The sequence below is a fragment of the Phoca vitulina genome, unplaced genomic scaffold (genome assembly GCF_004348235.1).
Source record: "Phoca vitulina isolate PV1807 unplaced genomic scaffold, GSC_HSeal_1.0 scaffold18, whole genome shotgun sequence".
In the NCBI taxonomy this organism is placed as follows: domain Eukaryota; kingdom Metazoa; phylum Chordata; class Mammalia; order Carnivora; family Phocidae; genus Phoca; species Phoca vitulina.
The window spans coordinates 2,190,330-2,208,308 of record NW_022589721.1 but is presented as its reverse complement, the minus strand read 5'-3'; the positions used below and the strand labels follow the sequence as shown (position 1 = coordinate 2,208,308).

At 34.5% G+C, this 17,979-nt stretch overlaps 1 protein-coding gene across 46 annotated transcripts in view; it reads right to left on the bottom strand.

Moving 5' to 3' along the window:
• RIMS2 (regulating synaptic membrane exocytosis 2) overlaps positions 1–17,979 on the bottom strand; it is a 587,808-nt gene that overhangs the window by 370,907 nt on the left and 198,922 nt on the right. For 7 of the 46 annotated variants that reach the window (XM_032416027.1, XM_032416030.1, XM_032416021.1 and 4 more), the window contains exon 1: positions 2,400–3,091. The exons of 35 other annotated variants lie outside the window; for them this stretch is intronic. In XM_032416027.1, the coding sequence (XP_032271918.1) occupies positions 2,400–2,521 (122 nt within the window). In that variant the 5' untranslated portion in view covers positions 2,522–3,091. Of the gene's footprint in view, positions 1–2,399; positions 3,093–17,979 lie in introns of those variants that run through there. 4 more of the 46 variants (XM_032416028.1, XM_032416016.1, XM_032416024.1 and 1 more) reach the window with 1 other exon arrangement.

Sequence of the window (17,979 nt, the reverse complement as noted above, 5' to 3'; positions counted from 1 at the left end):
AAATACCAAATATTTCATTTGAACTAGTCCAAACAATTAAATGATTACTAAACATGTTATAACAACCAAAACTGCTCTTTCCATAGAGATAGTTACATAACTGATGCTTCAAATCGCAAGACCATTAATGTCCAGTCTACAAGGTTGAAAGGCTCATTTATTTAGGAAGATTTTTAAAGTTGTAAGATCACATCTTCTGATGACATACTAGGGTCATTATTTTTCCATGACTTTTCCTTCAGGAATGATTTTTTAGTCTACATCTTACTTTCTAATTCAATGCTAACTGAAATGTTGATGTCAAGGCATTTGTATTTTTTTAAAGAATCGAAGCAGGGAAAGAGTTCTAAAGGACCACTTATATCTCATCTGAACACAAAGTAACCAAAACGTTAAAATATGTGGAGACACTGAGAGTTATATAAACTTATTTTCACTCTTCATACTTCTAAAATAACTATTTGTATAACTGGTTTTGACTGATTTTAAAAGGAAATCGAGTAGGTGATTATTTATGAAAATCAATAGATCTGCAGGTGAAAAAAATGTCATATGTTTTTTGAAGACTAAGAAGTTGAGAACACAGAAAGCAGGTATATTTTTTCCCCTAAACCAGAATAAATTTTTTATTGATTAAGTGGTAGTTTCAGATAATCTTATATAAAAAATCAAAGCAAGTTAAATAAGACTGGTCTTATAGAAGCATCAGAAACTTCACATTTTAATATTTAATTGCAAAAACATAAAATGCTAGATTTTTAATAATGAGAGCATTGCAATTATAAGCATGCCAATAATAAAAGAAACTTGAAGCTAAAACAAAAGCATAGTGATAGGGATCCACAATCCCGTCAAAATATAGATACTCTCACATTTTAAAACTAACATTTCTTTTAAAATTAATTCCATGCCATACTGTTCACAGCACAATTTCTAATGTGAAAATACACCCAGACTTGATATTAATATTTTTAAACACATAAATTCTTGGCATTAAGAAAAGATAGGAATCAAGCAAAGAGAAGATTTATAAAGGATGAGTACAAATCCTAAAACTCTGGTAGCTCCAGGTCATGGAAATTTTAAGAAACCCATACTGCCTCCTCTATTTAAATATAACATGCAACACAGATTATTTCTACCATAAATTACAGACACTCAAGACTCAAGTGATATATTACTAAATTAAAAGCCCTAATATCTACATCACATCATAGCATTTCATACAGTTATATACTTTATCTAAAAACTAAACATAAAATAAAATTAGTCAATTGAATAGAACTGTACTGAGGAAAGAAGTGAAATTTAAAAAAAAAAAAAACAAACAAAAAACCCAGATATGTTATTCCATATTCAGTGAAAAGGTCATAGATATGTTTATCATCAGTAAACATTTTAAATGACAACAAATTTTAAAAGCCTCCTTTTCATTTGCTAAATTAAGACACATACTGTGTAATAGGTTTTTTTAAATCTCTAAATAGGCTGCCTCACATTGTTCAGAAGAGACCAGCAGAACCATTCAATATTCTATGCACTATTAGTTCTCCCTCAATTTCCAGAAGGTTTAGTGCATTATTATCATGTTCACAGAATTTCTTCCTTAGGCTTTCTCCACGTATATTTAGTTAAAATGGGATCTTTTCTATAGGAAGTATATAACATTAGAAATTTTCACAATACAAACAACTGGGTAATAAAACTGCATTTTAAAAGCCTTCTTTAATAGACTGTCTCTTTTAGTGAAAGCCAGAGAAACCGTCTAAAACATATGTTCCTAATTTAACAATCTTCACCACACACACACACAAAATGATGAGGTTGAAGAAACAATAGGAATTTATAACAAAGCATCTTTTCAAACTAGCTGACCAAATACAAAGCATTATTAGCGGTTTGATAATATAGCTTGTTTAAAAGTGATTATTGATCTACCCTGCATAGAGAAATGTCTCAGACCCAGGAAACATCTTCCGCATGTTTTACAAAGAGATGCATGACTGCTAATTCACATTTTCCAACAAATCACATATGATTATATATCCCCATCCTATATATGCATTGTAATCACTGCCATGATCACAAAGGGAAAAAAAATCTATCAGGCATTTTAAGTTAAGCATCTTATTTATTAGAAAATGAAATCATGAAACAGCCTGTATTATGTTTCAGAGGTCAAACTAGTTAAATTTAAGATGCTTTTGGTGCCTTGAAGTAAGCTTATTTTCCTTCTTAAAATCAATTAAGAAGAATACTATATAAAATTTTATATGTATGGTAAAAAGACAACAGCCTTATAATACTAATATTTCAATACAGAAAAATTTGTATAGACATACAAGATTATTATTCCGAAAATATCAATGCCAAAAGAAATACAGTTTAGCTTTACTCACCTTGCATTGTTCAACGTTTGTCCAAAAAGCTCATTTTGTAAAATATTTGGTGGGGATGAGAAAACCCCATGAAAATGAGATAAAACAGAATTGCAGACCTGGCGCAATGTCTCAAATTGCATTTTTTCTTTTTTTTTTTCCTTCTCTTATTTTTCCTTACCACCTGTCTCTAAAGTCATCTATTTACAGACACCATCAAATAAAAACATGCCAATCAAGTTCCATATTTCTCCTGAGCTCTGTAGAAACTGTGTTTAAATGAGCAGAGGTTGATAGCTAATTGTACAGTCATTATTCTTCTAATTCAGTCGTGGAAGATTCGGTACCCGTACAGCTTTCGGCTTTCTCCTGACGGTAGCAAGAATTCTAAACAGCAGTAAGCTTTTTGGGCATTCCCAGCTGAAGTGTGAAGCTGAGCTGCTTTCATGTACTCTACTCATATTTCTCTAAGCCTATTAAAAACACGCAATGAATAGATGCTGTCGTCAGGAGTTCCAGCACATCTGGCTGCCAGCAATAAAATCTCAGAAGTAATAAAAATGGGGACAAGGTATCTTCTGAATGTTGCTACTGGGTAAGAGGAAGAGAAATTATGCATTTCCCAAGCCTTTCTTCTTTCCCTGAAAAACGAGTAACTCCAGCCACAGAGTATGTAGGTCTCTTCACTGTGAAGGCTGCTGCATAGGACAGAACACTCTAAAAATAAGTGGTATATCCTTCTTTTGATATCATGAAGCTATAAAAATATGACAGACAATAGGGCTTTTATTGCCTGCATTTATAATGCTGTGCTTCCAAAGAGACTTTTGGAAAACTTACTCGTCTTAATTTCTTAATTTTAAAATGTCTTCATTTATCCTTAAAGAAAAGTGAATCATGTTCAATCCAGTCCCTTTCTAAGTGCCATACATAGTGACTACGTGATTATTTGTGCAAAGAAATTTGTGCATAGAAAAAAAATTATCCTCTATCAATTAAAATTCACTTAAGCAGCACACATTAAATATGAACTCCTCCACAAATTTAAAAAAAACACACACACAACTAAGCCCAGAGAGACTTTATAAATTATTATTAACTTATTTCAACAAATGGTGGTCATAGCACTTTTCAGAAAGGAATATTTCCTGAAGGCTCCAATTCTCTTAGAGTGCCTCAGAGCACCATCCATTCTCAAAAGAACAATTCTGGTTTAGATAAAATCTTGGCTATTCTATAACCAGGTGCATCCATCTTTCTACAAAAGAGGCTCTAAAAGTAGTGTATAAACCAAATTTTAAAAATCAACTCCCTTATAGAGACAATTAATATATTTATAAATCTTTAACTGCTCCTAAACCATGACATTTCCATAAGAGATATATCCCTTTTAGCCCTTTTTTCACCACAACTTTTAGCCTTAGCCCCTTCTATCCCCTTCCACACACGTACCACAATCAATAAATAAGCACTTAAATACACTAAGAAGTTTTTTTAAAAACCAGTGAATTCTTTGTTGACATGAATAAACCCCATGTCACAAAAGAGCAAAACAAAATAAACATGCAACAATAAATATTTCTTAATGACACAAAATAAACATGCAATAATGCACATTCTTAAATAACTAACTCATTTCTTTTAGAAACTAAGATGTTCAATTATGGGTTTGTCCTCAACTAAGAGTGCTTATTATTTATTACTTTGTATTTTTATGGGCACATATTAATCTATTTATGAAACAATAATCATAAAGTATTTTTTGTTTATAAAGTACTTCTATATTTATTTTTTTTAATTTTTTAAAGATTACTTATTTATTTATTTGAGAGAGAGAGCACAAGTGAGAACAGGAGCAAGGGGGATAGTCAGAGGGAGAGGGAGAAGCAGACCTCCCGCTGAGCAGGGAGCCCGATGCGGGGCTCGATCCCAAGACCCTGTGATCATGACCTGAGCTGAAGGAAGACGCTTAACCGACGGAGCCACCCAGGTGCCCCGGGAATTCTAAATTTATTTTTTTTAATATCCAGAAAATGTGAGCAGGTTGTAATTCTACTATTGTTTTATAGATGAAAAGAAAGTGAGGCTTTAAAGGATTAGAGATCACACAGCTTATAAAAATAGAGTATTTGAATGAAGGTCTTTGCTTTGGACCCCATGTCACATGCTCCTTCCTTATCGTTCTATCTTCTATGTATGTACACATATGGGCACAAGCACACGCACGCACACACACACACACACACACACACACACACCTATTTGTGACCAGGTCAGTCTCTAGACATGAACAGGAAAACTACCTGCCAGTGACCGAATCAAGAATATTTCAGTTCAAGCAAACATCTCAATTATTTTAACTCACAAGTAACTTTGAATAGGTTTCTTTCCTTTAACTCAAACAGAAGCAACCTGATGTGCTTCAAATTTTTAAACCTCTGATCATGTTGATTTTTTACATCTATAAAAGGTCAATTTCTATAAGTGAAAACCTATAGTTTTAAAATTCTTAATTTCCAAGCTTATACTATCTGTAATGCATATACGTATGCATGTATATATTTCCCCCTTGTGGGTGGATTCAATTTTTATAAATAATCAAAAGCCCTTTTGAAGCAAGTCTGTTAGATAAGAAGGTGATTACGTTGCAAAACACTCTTTGTTGCTTAAAAAAAAAAAAAAAGTTTCTTTTGTTTCAAAATTGGATCTGAAGGAAAGGTCATAGGAAGAGTTTCAAAAAATGGTCTCAGCAATGGAAGAAGCATCACTGGAAGGAACCGTAACATGACTTCTTTGAAAGACTAAAGAATATAGCAACTACCTTCCTCAGAGCCTTCTTTTTCGGCTCTTGCCATACAACACACACTACTGCTCAGCTTTCTCTTAGTTCCCTCAACATTCCAGAAGTTATTTCTTTCACTTCCCCAGCCCTTACCAGCCTTTCACCTGCCCCCATTCATCCTTAAGGACTCAACTGTCACTTTCTCAAGAACACTTTCTCTGACCTGGATTAGGTCCCCTATCGCACTCTCGTCATACCCTGTGTTTGTTCTTCATGCATCTTCATAAAAGTGTCACTATATATTTACTTGAAAAAAAAATGTTTAATTTCTTTCACCTTCAGTCCCATGAGGTTAAGGCTCACATTTTTTTTATTCCAGCATAGTGCCTAATACAGAGTAAGTGCTCAATAAATATTTGTTGAATGAACAGTTGCCTATATTTTACTGAAAAGGTAATTAGCTTTTAGTCACATCCCATAAGTAGGATAGGAAACTGCTCATGGCTCAGTTTGGTTCTTTTTTTATGTGTTTATTTTAGCCGACCACACCATATCATAAAGTTCATAAATACAAGAGCAACCAATATTTGTAATCAAAAACACTGTATAATTTGTTGGAATATCCTGAATATTTTATGAATGTTTATAGCTAATATTTATTTTACATTTTCTATACACTGTAGACCACAAGTAACATAAATATTGGAGGCTTCTATGAGGACAGAAAGAACATGGCACTTGGAGCTTAATGGCCTGGTTTAAGTATTAACTCCAAACCTAACCAGCCATTATACCTCAGGACATTCGCTTTATATATCCGGGCTATAGTTTCTTCAAGCTACGTCATTTACCTCACTGGGTTATTATTGTACTTCAACATGTAATGTATATAAATACATTTTATAAACTCTAAAGTACATACTAATTGGAAGTAACCTCACTATGAGCTACCTAAGGAATCAAATTATTGGAACCAAGATTCTAACAATTATGTTCAGGTATCTTTTATTTATCATATTTATTCATGCATTTCTTGGTGCATTTATTCACAAATTTCTTTGTGCAAGGCTCTATCCCTCTGTCTGTTAGATATTGACAGGATACAATGCTTACACTTACTTCTTTCTGGGAAAATTAGATAATTAACTCTATATTTACACTGAGTCCAGCAGAGAGGCATTAACTCTCACAAGTGATGTAGATGGTGCAAACTTGGCTGCACTATTAGAATCTTCTAGCACCTCACTGGTAATGAAAAGCTAATTAGAGTTCTCCCAGAAGAAGAGGTGTTAAGAAACTTCTAGCAGCAAAGGCAATTTTATTAAAGAAGATATCTAAAAGGCTAACCAACACCTGAAAGAGTATTATCTAAGTCATCAAAAGAATTTAAATGAAAATAATAACAATATAATGTATCATTGGCAAAATATTGGCCAGAGGGTCAGAGAATGGGCACACTCTCCTACTATATTTATTGGTAGAAGTGTACACAGGTAGAACCTTTCTGAGAAATATTTAGTAATATGTACCAAAAACTTTAAAAGTGTCCAAAATCTGAGAGAACACTAGAAGAATAAAACCAAAATGTTAATATCAATTATATTTGAGCAAGAACATCACAGATTTTTTTCTTCATTATACTTCTTTATACATTATCCACAAGAAAAGCCCAAAGTTTAATCCACCTACAAGTGGGCAATTTTACAATTACAATGAAATCATAACCATACATGTTAAGTACGATGTTGGCCCATGAACTTTTTCTTAGCAATGCTCAAGTAAGTCAAATACTAGATTATTAGTTTTCACATGATTAGCTATATCCATTAGCAAAGGTATTTTCTTCTTTATCAGTAAGTTCCTAAAATTCTGTAATAACTCAAATTGTTTAATTAGTACTATGAAACATCCAAATGAGAGGAGGAAAAAAAACAGCACTAACATGTTTACATCATCCTCAAAAATACTGGAAGTATAAGATCTTAAAAATTAAAATTACTTAAGAGTCTTGGTTTTACAAATGCCTAATGGCCATGGGCTAAATGTCTTAAGAAATTTAACACAAACTCAAAAATTAAATGAAAGAATAAAAATTGAGAACTTACTCTCTTCTAAATTAATAACAACACAAGCCTCTTACTTGATAAGGTTCAATCACTCATGACATATTTCAATTTTATAATTTTAAACATGTCTGGGCTTATTTTGAATTTTTAAGAGTACCGAAGTGTGTCTATTAAAATGCCCCATACATTCAAACATTTAAATATAGCTAATCAATTACTGAAATGATATGATATATAATATGGATAATCCATAACAAAAATCCCAGAAATACTTTCAAGGAATTTTTCATTTTCTTAAAATACACACCTGTAGCTCTAGCTATATAATTAAAACAACTGCACTGTCTCTTCTGTTGCATTAGTCTTGTCCCATTGACTATTTGAAGCATCTGACTGATAAAAATCTAAGGGTTATAGATAAGAAAGATGGTCCAGAGTACAAGTGTCTTCATATGTTTTGCAAATTAATGTCATGCATCGTAAATATTTCCCTGAGGCAAGACCATAGAACCATTCACCCCAGGGATAATAAATAAGCAAATAAAAGGCAGATGATGAAATTTTGAACAAAAGTAGAAAGGAAAAGGCATTCAATAAAGGTAAATTGGCCTGTACTTCAACATAGGGTGGACAGTATATGGTATATCCAGGGATAAGGAGGAGGAAGAATGGCCCAGACTTAAATAAACACACTACAGATCTAGAGATTCCAGAGTAAAATCAGAAAACAGTGGAGTTCAAAATACCTACAGCAGTTTCCATAATAAGTTTTTAAAAACGTGTTGATACTGTTATTTTCTGATGCACAAAAAAGTTCTATAGTATTTCCTGGGGCTTGAACTCTATATTATCTGTCCCTAAGTTTTGGCCATTGCTACAGAACAGACTCCTAGTAGTTTCTACCAACTAATACATAAAGGAAAAGGGAAGCATAGTGAAATCCTCCACAAATGCAAGAAGCCCCACCATCATTATCATCTCTGTGACTCCTCTTTCTAGGCCAGAAATATGAGGGTTAATCCTACACGCTTGGCTCAAGGTGCTTTATTAAGAGAGGTATTACAGGGTTGCTTCAACAGTCCAGCGCCAAGCAGCTCTTACCAGAGTAGTTCCCCCACCTACAGGTTGGCAGCAAAAGGAATTTCTTTTCCATTGGACACAAGAGTCAGGCCCAGACTTAAGCTATAGAATGGCAATATCCAGAGTGATTTTATCTAATCTGACACTTAGAGTTTCTACCTGTTAGAAGAGAGAGAACCAAGATCTCTGAAAACACAATTTGGTAAACCCCTCCAGTGTTAGGACTACTAGTTCCAAGTATATATCTCCTTGATAACTATCAAGAGAATCACTGGAAGCAACAAAAATTTCAGGGAGCTATGTCAATATGAATAAGAGCCAACTCAATCTCTAACAGCTACATTCACCAGGAACCACAGTATAAGAAATGTTTATAGCTTTGGGACTCCAAACACTCACACCTAGGCTTGCAAACTGAATGCCCATTGTTATCACATGAAAACTAGAAATAACAACCATTGACACAACTATAAATTTGTTTTAGCAAAATACGGGAGCAAATGGAATACTATGCAATAATACTGGCCTCCAAGAGTTCCCATCCACAATTCCTTTCTTTCATGCAATCTCCTTCTACTCATTACATCATGAGCAAATGGAAACATCATAAATACACCAAGATAGTATCTGACTACATATGGATGCAGGGAAATCAATTAAGAAGCTAAAGCATTAGTCAAAGCAAGATATTAGTTGGCTTGGATTAAAATGATTACAGTATGATGCAGACAAAGAAGGACTGAAAAAGTAGATGTTGAATCAACAGGACATAATGACTGATTTGCCACAGGGATGGGAGGTAGTGTACAAAGGTCAAGAGTGGAGTCAAAAATGACTCTCAGATTTCTCTCTTAAGTAACCAAGCAGATAGTTTTAAAATTTGCTGAGACAGAAAATGCTAAAGGAGGAGCAGACTGAGGGAGAAGGAAAGGGAAGATGATGAGTTGTTGAATTTAAGAAGCATGCAAGATAGCTAAAAAACCAAATAAGTAAGCAATTGGCCATGTCACTCTAGAGTTCAGAAGAGAGTTCTCATCTAAAGATATAAATTCAGGAAGCATCAGCATGTCAGTAATGATTTCAATCAAGTAAGTAAATGAGATCACACAAAGAGAAAGTTCAAATGAAAAGAGGAAAAAAATTTTAAGACAGAACACAGGGAAACTAAGTTCCACATTAAGCCATCAGGTAAAGAAGCAAGTAAAGGAGAAAGAGGAGGAACAACCACAAAAGTAGGAGGGAAATCAGGAGAGTGTGGTGGCCTAGAAGCCAATAAAAGGCAATGTTTTAAGAAGAATGGTATGATCAATTCTCGGTTACATATTCTGTCATTTGGAATTTGAATAATTACCATTTGTGACCCTGTGCTTCAAACCAATTCTGAAAAGAGCTCTTTTGGCCTGAAATCACTCACTCCACAGGACCCAAACCTGGCCTATGAAAACAGACCAAGAACAGACATCTAAGCTTCCTTCATCTACCCCACTTTCCTCCCTTGGTGGAAGGTATGCAAACAAAATTTTTAGTCTTGGTTCAGCCAAAGCAGAAGACCTTATGCAAATAAACTCATGCAAATCTACAGGTATCTTGATCCAATGCTACCAACTTAAAAATACAATTAGATATGCCTGGCCCTTAGAAATGAACCGAGATCAAGATTAATCAGAGAACCCAGCTACTTATGAGTGTAGGTGATTAAGCACCAAATTTGAAAGTAGAAAGGAAAGTATAAAACAAACAAGACCTATTCTATCAATTTGCCATCTAGCTTTCCCTTTTCCTTACAAGCTCCTTCTTAAAATATTGGGTTTATTTATTATTGAATCTAGTTTAGAAGCCTCTTGGTTCTAATGATATTTGTTATGATGAAGAATAACATTTATTTTAAGTGTGAATCAAGTCACCAATGATTTCATTACTGTTATTTCCTATCTTAAAAGAACCTCCCTTAATCCCACATTCCTTTCTAGGTACTGCTCCATTTTGTTGTTGTTGTTGTTTTTTGTTTTTTGGTTTTTTTTTGTATTTTGTTAGAAATTTATTTTTTTTAATTTAATTAATTAACATATAGTATATTATTAGTTTCAAGGTAGAGGTCAGTGATTCATCACTTGTAATATAATACCCGGTGCTCATTACATAACGTGCCCTCCTTAATGCCCATCCCCCAGTTACTCCATCCCCCTACCCCTCTCCCCTCTAGCAACCCTGTTTGTTTCCTATGATTAAGAGTCTCTTATGGTTTGTTTCCCTCTCTGATTTCATCTCCATTTTTATGATCCTCTTCACAACAAAGTTTCTCAAGGAGTTGTCTATAGTTGCCATGTCTACTTCCTCATTTCACATCCTCTTCTCAATTCCAACTCTAATATTCCATCAAGATTGCACTCACTAATGACTTCCATGTTGCCAAGTTCAAATGCAATTCTGTTCTTTTCTCTTTTTTAAAGTATCTTTTTCAATTCCACTTAGTTAACATACAGTGTTATATTAACCTTCATCTCTTCTTTTCTTAACACGAACTTTAACTTAACGTGACTTCCCTCCACAGCATTTGATACTGATACTATGCTGTCCATGGCCCTTTAACATTTTTTGTCCTCTTCGTTCTTGAAATACATTCTTCTGATTTTCTTCTTACTCAGTGGCAATTTTTTCTCAGTGTCTTTTGCCAGCCCTTACTCCTCTCTTAGACCTCTAAATGTTGGGAATGTCCAGGGCTCTATTTTGACTATGTTATGGACCTCTTCTGTTCATTTTTTCTTTTTTTTAAGTAAACTCTACCCCTAGTATGGGGCTTGAACACACGACCTCAAGTTCAAGAGTTGCATGCTCTACCAACTGAGCCAGCCAGGTGCCTCAACACCTTCTTTGTTTAATCTACATGCTCTTCCTACATGACTTAGATCCATAGCCTTAAATACCTTGTATAGGTTATACCTTTGTCCTTATCGTTCCCTAGAACTCTAAACTGATATAACTGTCTGTCAACTTGACATCCCCAAATGGAAATCAAAAGGTCATCTCAAATATATGGCCAAACAAAATTTCTGATTTCCTCATCCAAACCTATTTCTCCTCAGTTTTTCCTATCTTGGAACAACACCATGATTTATCTAGGAATTATCCTTGATATCTCTTTTTCTTTTACACTCTACCACCCACCCACATCAATCATTAGGTTCTGTCAACTTTACCTTTGAAATGGAACACAAATCCATCAAAATTTCCATCTTGCCACTACAATTCAAATTCAAGCTACCAATATCTCTCTCAGACTACTTCAACAGCCTCCTAATTTCTCTGTACATCAACACTTGTCCTCTATAACCATTCTCCACACAACAGAATGACCATACAAAAACATTAATAATATTATGTCCCTTCCATGTTTAATCCCTACAATGGTAACCTATCACATTTAAAACAAAACCTAAACTCCTTCATTTTGCAGAAAGTAAGTAACCTGCATTTTTTTTGTTGTTGTTGTTCAAGTGGTTGGTGACAAAGTTAGAGTGAGCATCCACATCTCCTTACAGTCCAGTGCTCCTTACACAGTATTGCCCTGTCTCTGTCAGTCAGCAACTTCTCATGAATGCTCTCATTTAAAATGTAAGTTAATTTTACAGTTTATAAGTGTCTCCAGAAGGCAAAAAAGAAAGAATGATGTGAAAACACAAATAAAAAGATCAATGTAGACTTGGACATAAACATAACTCCAAAATCTCATATTTTTTGAGGGAGTAAAATACAAAGATGCACCAAAGCACTGGATCAAAATGTATTTAGGTAGGAAAGGGAAATATTCCAATGAAAAAAATCAAATTTTCATAATCCTCCCCCACTCACATGACTCGAATTCTTTTTTTTTTTTTAATTTTATTTATTTATTTGACAGAGAGAGAGACAGCAAGAGAGGGAACACAAGCAGGGGGAGTGGGAGAGAGAGAAGCAAGCTTCCCTCAGAGCAGGGAGCCCAGGACCCTGGGATCATGACCTGAGCCAAAGGCAGACACTTAACGACTGAGCCACCCAGGCGCCCCACATGACTCTAATTCTTATTAAGCAAAGTTGACTATAAGAAACAGGCTTCTTACCACTTTCCAGGCAGTGTTTTTAAATCATAGCTCAAAACTTTCAATCATGTCAAATAATTTACATAAGCAAATTTCAGATATATATCACTTCTGTGATATATATCTGAAAAGTGCAAAACAATTTTATCTCACAGTAAGTTTGAGCACATATATTCTGTAGTCTTGCAGGCATGAAAAATATAAACTTCTTCTGAGAAATGTAAATAAAATTTGTCAATTCTGCTCTATCAACACAAATCAATTCTCATGCCGAGCAAAGGAAGACTAAAATAGTTAAAGCAACTGGATAAAAAGAAAACTCAGTAAGATTTTGAAAATATTACTGAGGAAAAATAAATTGAAAACTAACATCTAAGAAATAGACCAAAAAAATGCTCAGGTGAAAATATATAAAAAGAAAGAAGAACTGAAAAGAAAAAAATAGAAGGGGGTTGTATCAGTAGAGAAGGGGAAGTCACCCTTAAGTTTAATTTTCCAGTTCAAGCACTGTGTAATTATGTAAGCACAGTAAGAACTGTTCCACCAATAACCTTCAAACCAACCTTGAAAGACCTTTCCAGACAAAGAGCTCCAAATCATACCTCAAAACTTCCAACTGTGTCAAGTAATATATACAAGCACGCTTGGGTATATATCACAGAAATAAAAACAGTTGGTTATAGGTAGCAACAATTTGTTTTCTCTACACTATTTACTTTTGCTGCATTATTTGTTTGAAAAAACTAGAGTAGCCACAGATTACTAAGGAAGAAATCCATATGATCTGTATCAATGTTCCTAACAACAAACTGTATCCCAAATCTTAGCATAATAGCAATTTATCATGTATTGAGCTATCTTGAGATGCATGAGACTAATTCTTTCTTCAGGATTCCTAGGGATAAAAGAGATCACACAATATTAAAACAAAAACACTTATAAGAAATATACACTAGTACCATTATTAAGTAATGCACTCACATATATACACAGGCAAAAGTGGACATACACAATTAAAAACAAAGAGACAATTTCTATAAACTTCTTTTAAGTTATAAAAAAAATTTTTACAAACTCCTCCTGAGTTTTAAACTAAATCTCTCAATGGCTACAACACTTTTGTAGGTAGAGACTAGAGTCAAAACATGCCAGGATCATTTCTGGAAAAATCCTGTCCCAATTCACTACATATTAAACATATTCCTACCTATTCCTCCTAGAAACTAAAGTCAACAAAGATCTTTTACATTTGTTTATCAAGAGGAGCAGAGAAAATAAACCACATGGACAAACTCAAGGGCAAAAACAGAAATCAAGTGAAAAATAGGGAAAGAAACTGAGTCTCATATACTTCAGGTTATCTTATATAATTCTGTGTATACACAATTAAATATTCTATTGGTAATGGAGTAAGAGACTAGCAAAAACATTCTCTAATCTAGCAATTCTCAAAAGTATAGTCTAATGACCTCAGGGGGATCCCCAAGACTCTTTCGGAGGATCTGCAGGGTCAAACTGACAGTCCTAATAATATTAAAATATTATTTGCCTTTTGGACTCTCTTTTCTCATGGATTTTAGGGTAGAGTTTTCCAGAGGCTAAATTATGTATGGTATCTCAAGATACTGAATACAGAAGGAGATAAAAGAATCCAGCTCCAGCTGTCTTCCACTAAATCAGACATTAAAGGGATTTGCAAAAACGTAAAATAATGCCAATTTCCTTACTAAGTTTTTCTTTTCTTTTTGAAATATGTTGTATTAATTCTCTGTTATAGCTATAAAACAAATCCTCACAATCATGGTGGCTTAAAAAATACATTTATTATCTTACAGTTTCTATAGATCAGGAGCCCAAGCATGGTTTAAAGGGTGTAATCAAGGTGTTGGCTGGACCACATTTCCTTTGGAGCTCAGGGTCCTTTCCAAGCTCATGATTGTTGGCAGAATTCAGTTCCTTGCAACTCTAAGATTGAAATCCCCTTTTCCTGCTTTCAGATCCCAGAGACTCCCCCACAGATCCCACAATGATACTGACTACCATTATTCATGTTATTAGGTACTAATAAACTTAGATGCCTGAATCCTTAAACAATTAAAGATATTAAACAGGAAAATACATCTTTAACTTTATTTAAAGCTTTGACTCCAACTCCCTATTTTTTTTTAACTCTGGTGAGATATGCTAGACCTTGTACAAGCCTTAAAAAGACTATTCTTGCATCTAAAGCTTCAATATTCAACAAGATAAAGCCAGTGGCCGGCTCCTTAGTCTCACTCTCTTCCCCTATGATCTTCCAAAGGATACCACCCAATTGTTTTACCCCAGAACTGTCTTATCACATCAACTATGAGATGAAAATATACAGTGAAAAAAAAATGGAAGCAGTTATTTACCTCAAACCAGTTTCATTTATTACCACTTTATTTACTTGACTAAAAGATCTTAAACACTTCTACACTCACCAACCCTTGCCCATCTTAGTATGACAGTCCAATTTTGTAACCTTTATTCATTACATCCTTGACCAATATCAGAACTGCTTCATTTGGTGTATATCAGGAGAGCCAAAGGGTACGGGAAGAGGTGGGTGAAATGCCCTAGAAGTCAGTATATAACATTAATACCACCATAAAAGCCCAACTACAAATATTCCCAGAGTTCACTGTGCAGACTCAAACATACACTTCTGTCAATATATCAGTAACTATACAGTAAAAAACTATACAGTGGAAGATTATATAAGCACATATGCTAATATTAATTAAGAACTTGTTATAATTTGGGGCGCCTGGGTGGCTCAGTCATTAAGCCTCTGCCTTCGGCTAGGTCATGATCCCAGGGTCCTGGGATCGAGCCCCGCATCAGGCTCCCTGCTCAGTGGGAAGCCTGCTTCTCCCTCTCCCACTCCCCCTGCTTGTGTTCCCTCTCTCGCTGTGTCTCTCTCTCTCTCTCTCTGTCAAAAAATAAATAAAATCTTAAAAAAAAAAGAACCTGTTATAATTTATTAAATTTTATATTTTTATGCATGAGTGACTTGAGTAACCCAAGATACTCATTAGTGTTGGAATGACTTAAAGTCACAAAAATGGTCATTTTGGTGTTAGCCAATAATTTTCTCAGCAACAGCTTAAAAAAGAGTGCAAAAACCACGTCCACTGGCTAACAAATTACTCCATCCTAATGTCTTTCTGGCCTTCCTTTCCTTCTAATTTTACTACTAATGCATTTCCCTTGTTATAATCATCAGTACCAAAACAAAACTATTTAAGTGAATATATGGCACCAAAAGAAGCTTGTTAAAACTGAATTTATAGGGGCACCTGGGTGGCTCAGTCGTTGGGCGTCTGCCTTTGGCTCGGGTTGTGGTCCCGGGGTCCTGGGATCAAGCCCCGCATCGGGCTCCCTGCTCCGCGGGAGGCCTGCTTCTCCCTCTCCCACTCCCCCTGCTTGTGTTCCCTCTCTCGCTGTGTCTCTCTGTCAAATAAATAAATCTTAAAAAAAAAAAAAATGAATTTATAGGGGCGCCTGGGTGGTTTAGTCGGTTGGGTGTCAGACTCTTGGTTTCGGCTCAGGTCATGATCTCATGGGATGTGGGATCTGGCCCTGAGTCCAGCTCCATGCTCAGCAGGGAGTCTGCTTGAGATTCTCTCCCTCTGCCCCTACCCCACTCGGTGTGCACTCTCTTTCTCTCTCAAACAAATAAATAAATCTTTTTTTAAAAATGAATTTATAGACACTTTTTTCCCAAGAAATAGTAAGCAACAAGTACAGTCTAAGTCAATTAAATGTCACTGATTAGGAGAATGGATATTGGCTTATAATATCTGAAATATGACTGAAAAGCAACTACTTCTAAAGTGACCAGTATAGTCAAGTCATACTCTAAACAAAGTGGGTAACAACTTCCTAAGACTTTGAATAAGAAGGACAAAACAAGTGGACAAAAGGCAAAACTTCTGTAAGTCAAGGGAAAATAACTATCACTGAATGTCTCTGTGTGAAAAGTAAAAGGCCACCAAATCCAACCAGAGATGCAGACGAATGAATCTCAAAGATACTAGCAGGTAAAAAAGTGAGTTGAAATTGGAATAAAATATAGTTCTAAAATATAGATCACTACGGAACATGGAAAAGTTTAAGTTGGAAAGAAGTATTCCACTAAAATGTTTTATTCTGTCTCCAGCATTTTTAAGAGGAAGATAGAATGATTTTCAAATTATTAGTGAGACATCCCCAGAATGAGTATAGCTGCCATGGCTTATAAAACTAGATTAGATATTTTTTTATCCATATGCTCAAGAATAAATAAGTAACCTGAATAGTTCTATATCTATTGATAAAATTGAATTCAGAATTTTAAATAACCTAGCTACACAAAAACTCCAGGCACCTGGCATCAGAGGCAAATTCTACCAAACATTTAAAGAAGAAATGATAACACTTGTACACAAACTCTTGCAGAAAACTGAAGATAGATCACTTCCTAACCCAGCTTATGAGGTCAGCATTCCCCAGATACCAAAAACAATGATATTACAAGGAAAGGAATCTACATACCAATATCCTTCATGAATATAAATTAAAAATTCTCTAACAAAATATTAGTAAGCCAAATCCATCAATAAATAAATAGAATAATACCATAATGACCAAAAGGGGTATCCCAGGAATGCAGACTGGTATAACACTTGAGAACAGTACAATTTATTATATAAACAGACTAAAAAAGAAAAATCATATTATCATCCCAATAGAGGCAGAAAAAAGCAAGTGACAAAATTCCACAGCCAACCATGATTTAAAAAAAAAAATTCTCAGCAAACTAATACTGGAAGAGGATTTTTCCTTAATTTCATAAAGGATATCTATGTAAATCCTACAACTAACTTCACATTTGCTTGTAAAATATTCAAAGCATTCACCCTAAGGTTGGGAAGAAAGTAAAGATCACCTCAATTTAACATTATAGTGGAGGCACTAGTCAGTAAAATAGTACCAAAAAATGGAATTTTTTATAAACCGCTTACAAACTGAAAAGTAAGAAATAATGCTGTCTTTTTTACACATGACACAATATCACCTATGAAAAAAATCTCAAAGAATGTTTAGAAAAATAGTGTGGTACTGTCACAGTATAAATAAACCAATAGGATAGAATAGAGAACTCAAACCTCTACATACAGAAATGTACAACTACATACAGAAATACGTTATAAACAGGTGGTACCAAAACCCAGTAGTGGGCAAATGGATTATTTAATAGCTGCTGCTGGGAACCCTGGTTTACTATATGGGAAGAATAAACTTGAACTGTATTTCACTATAACCATATTATACTCAGGTTGATTAAAGATATATATGAGACAGGGAGAACAGAAAAGCTAATAGTAGAAAGCGCAGAAGAATATTTCTACAGTCTTTGAGTGAGGTCGGACTTCTTAATCATGACTAAAAGATCACAAACTATAAAGTAAAAAAAAAAGCAATGAATTTTACTACATCAAAATAAGAAAGTCTGTTCAACAAAGATACCATAGATGAAAATGATGGGGAGATAATTTTTTCAAATGGGCGAGTAATATAAATAAACAATT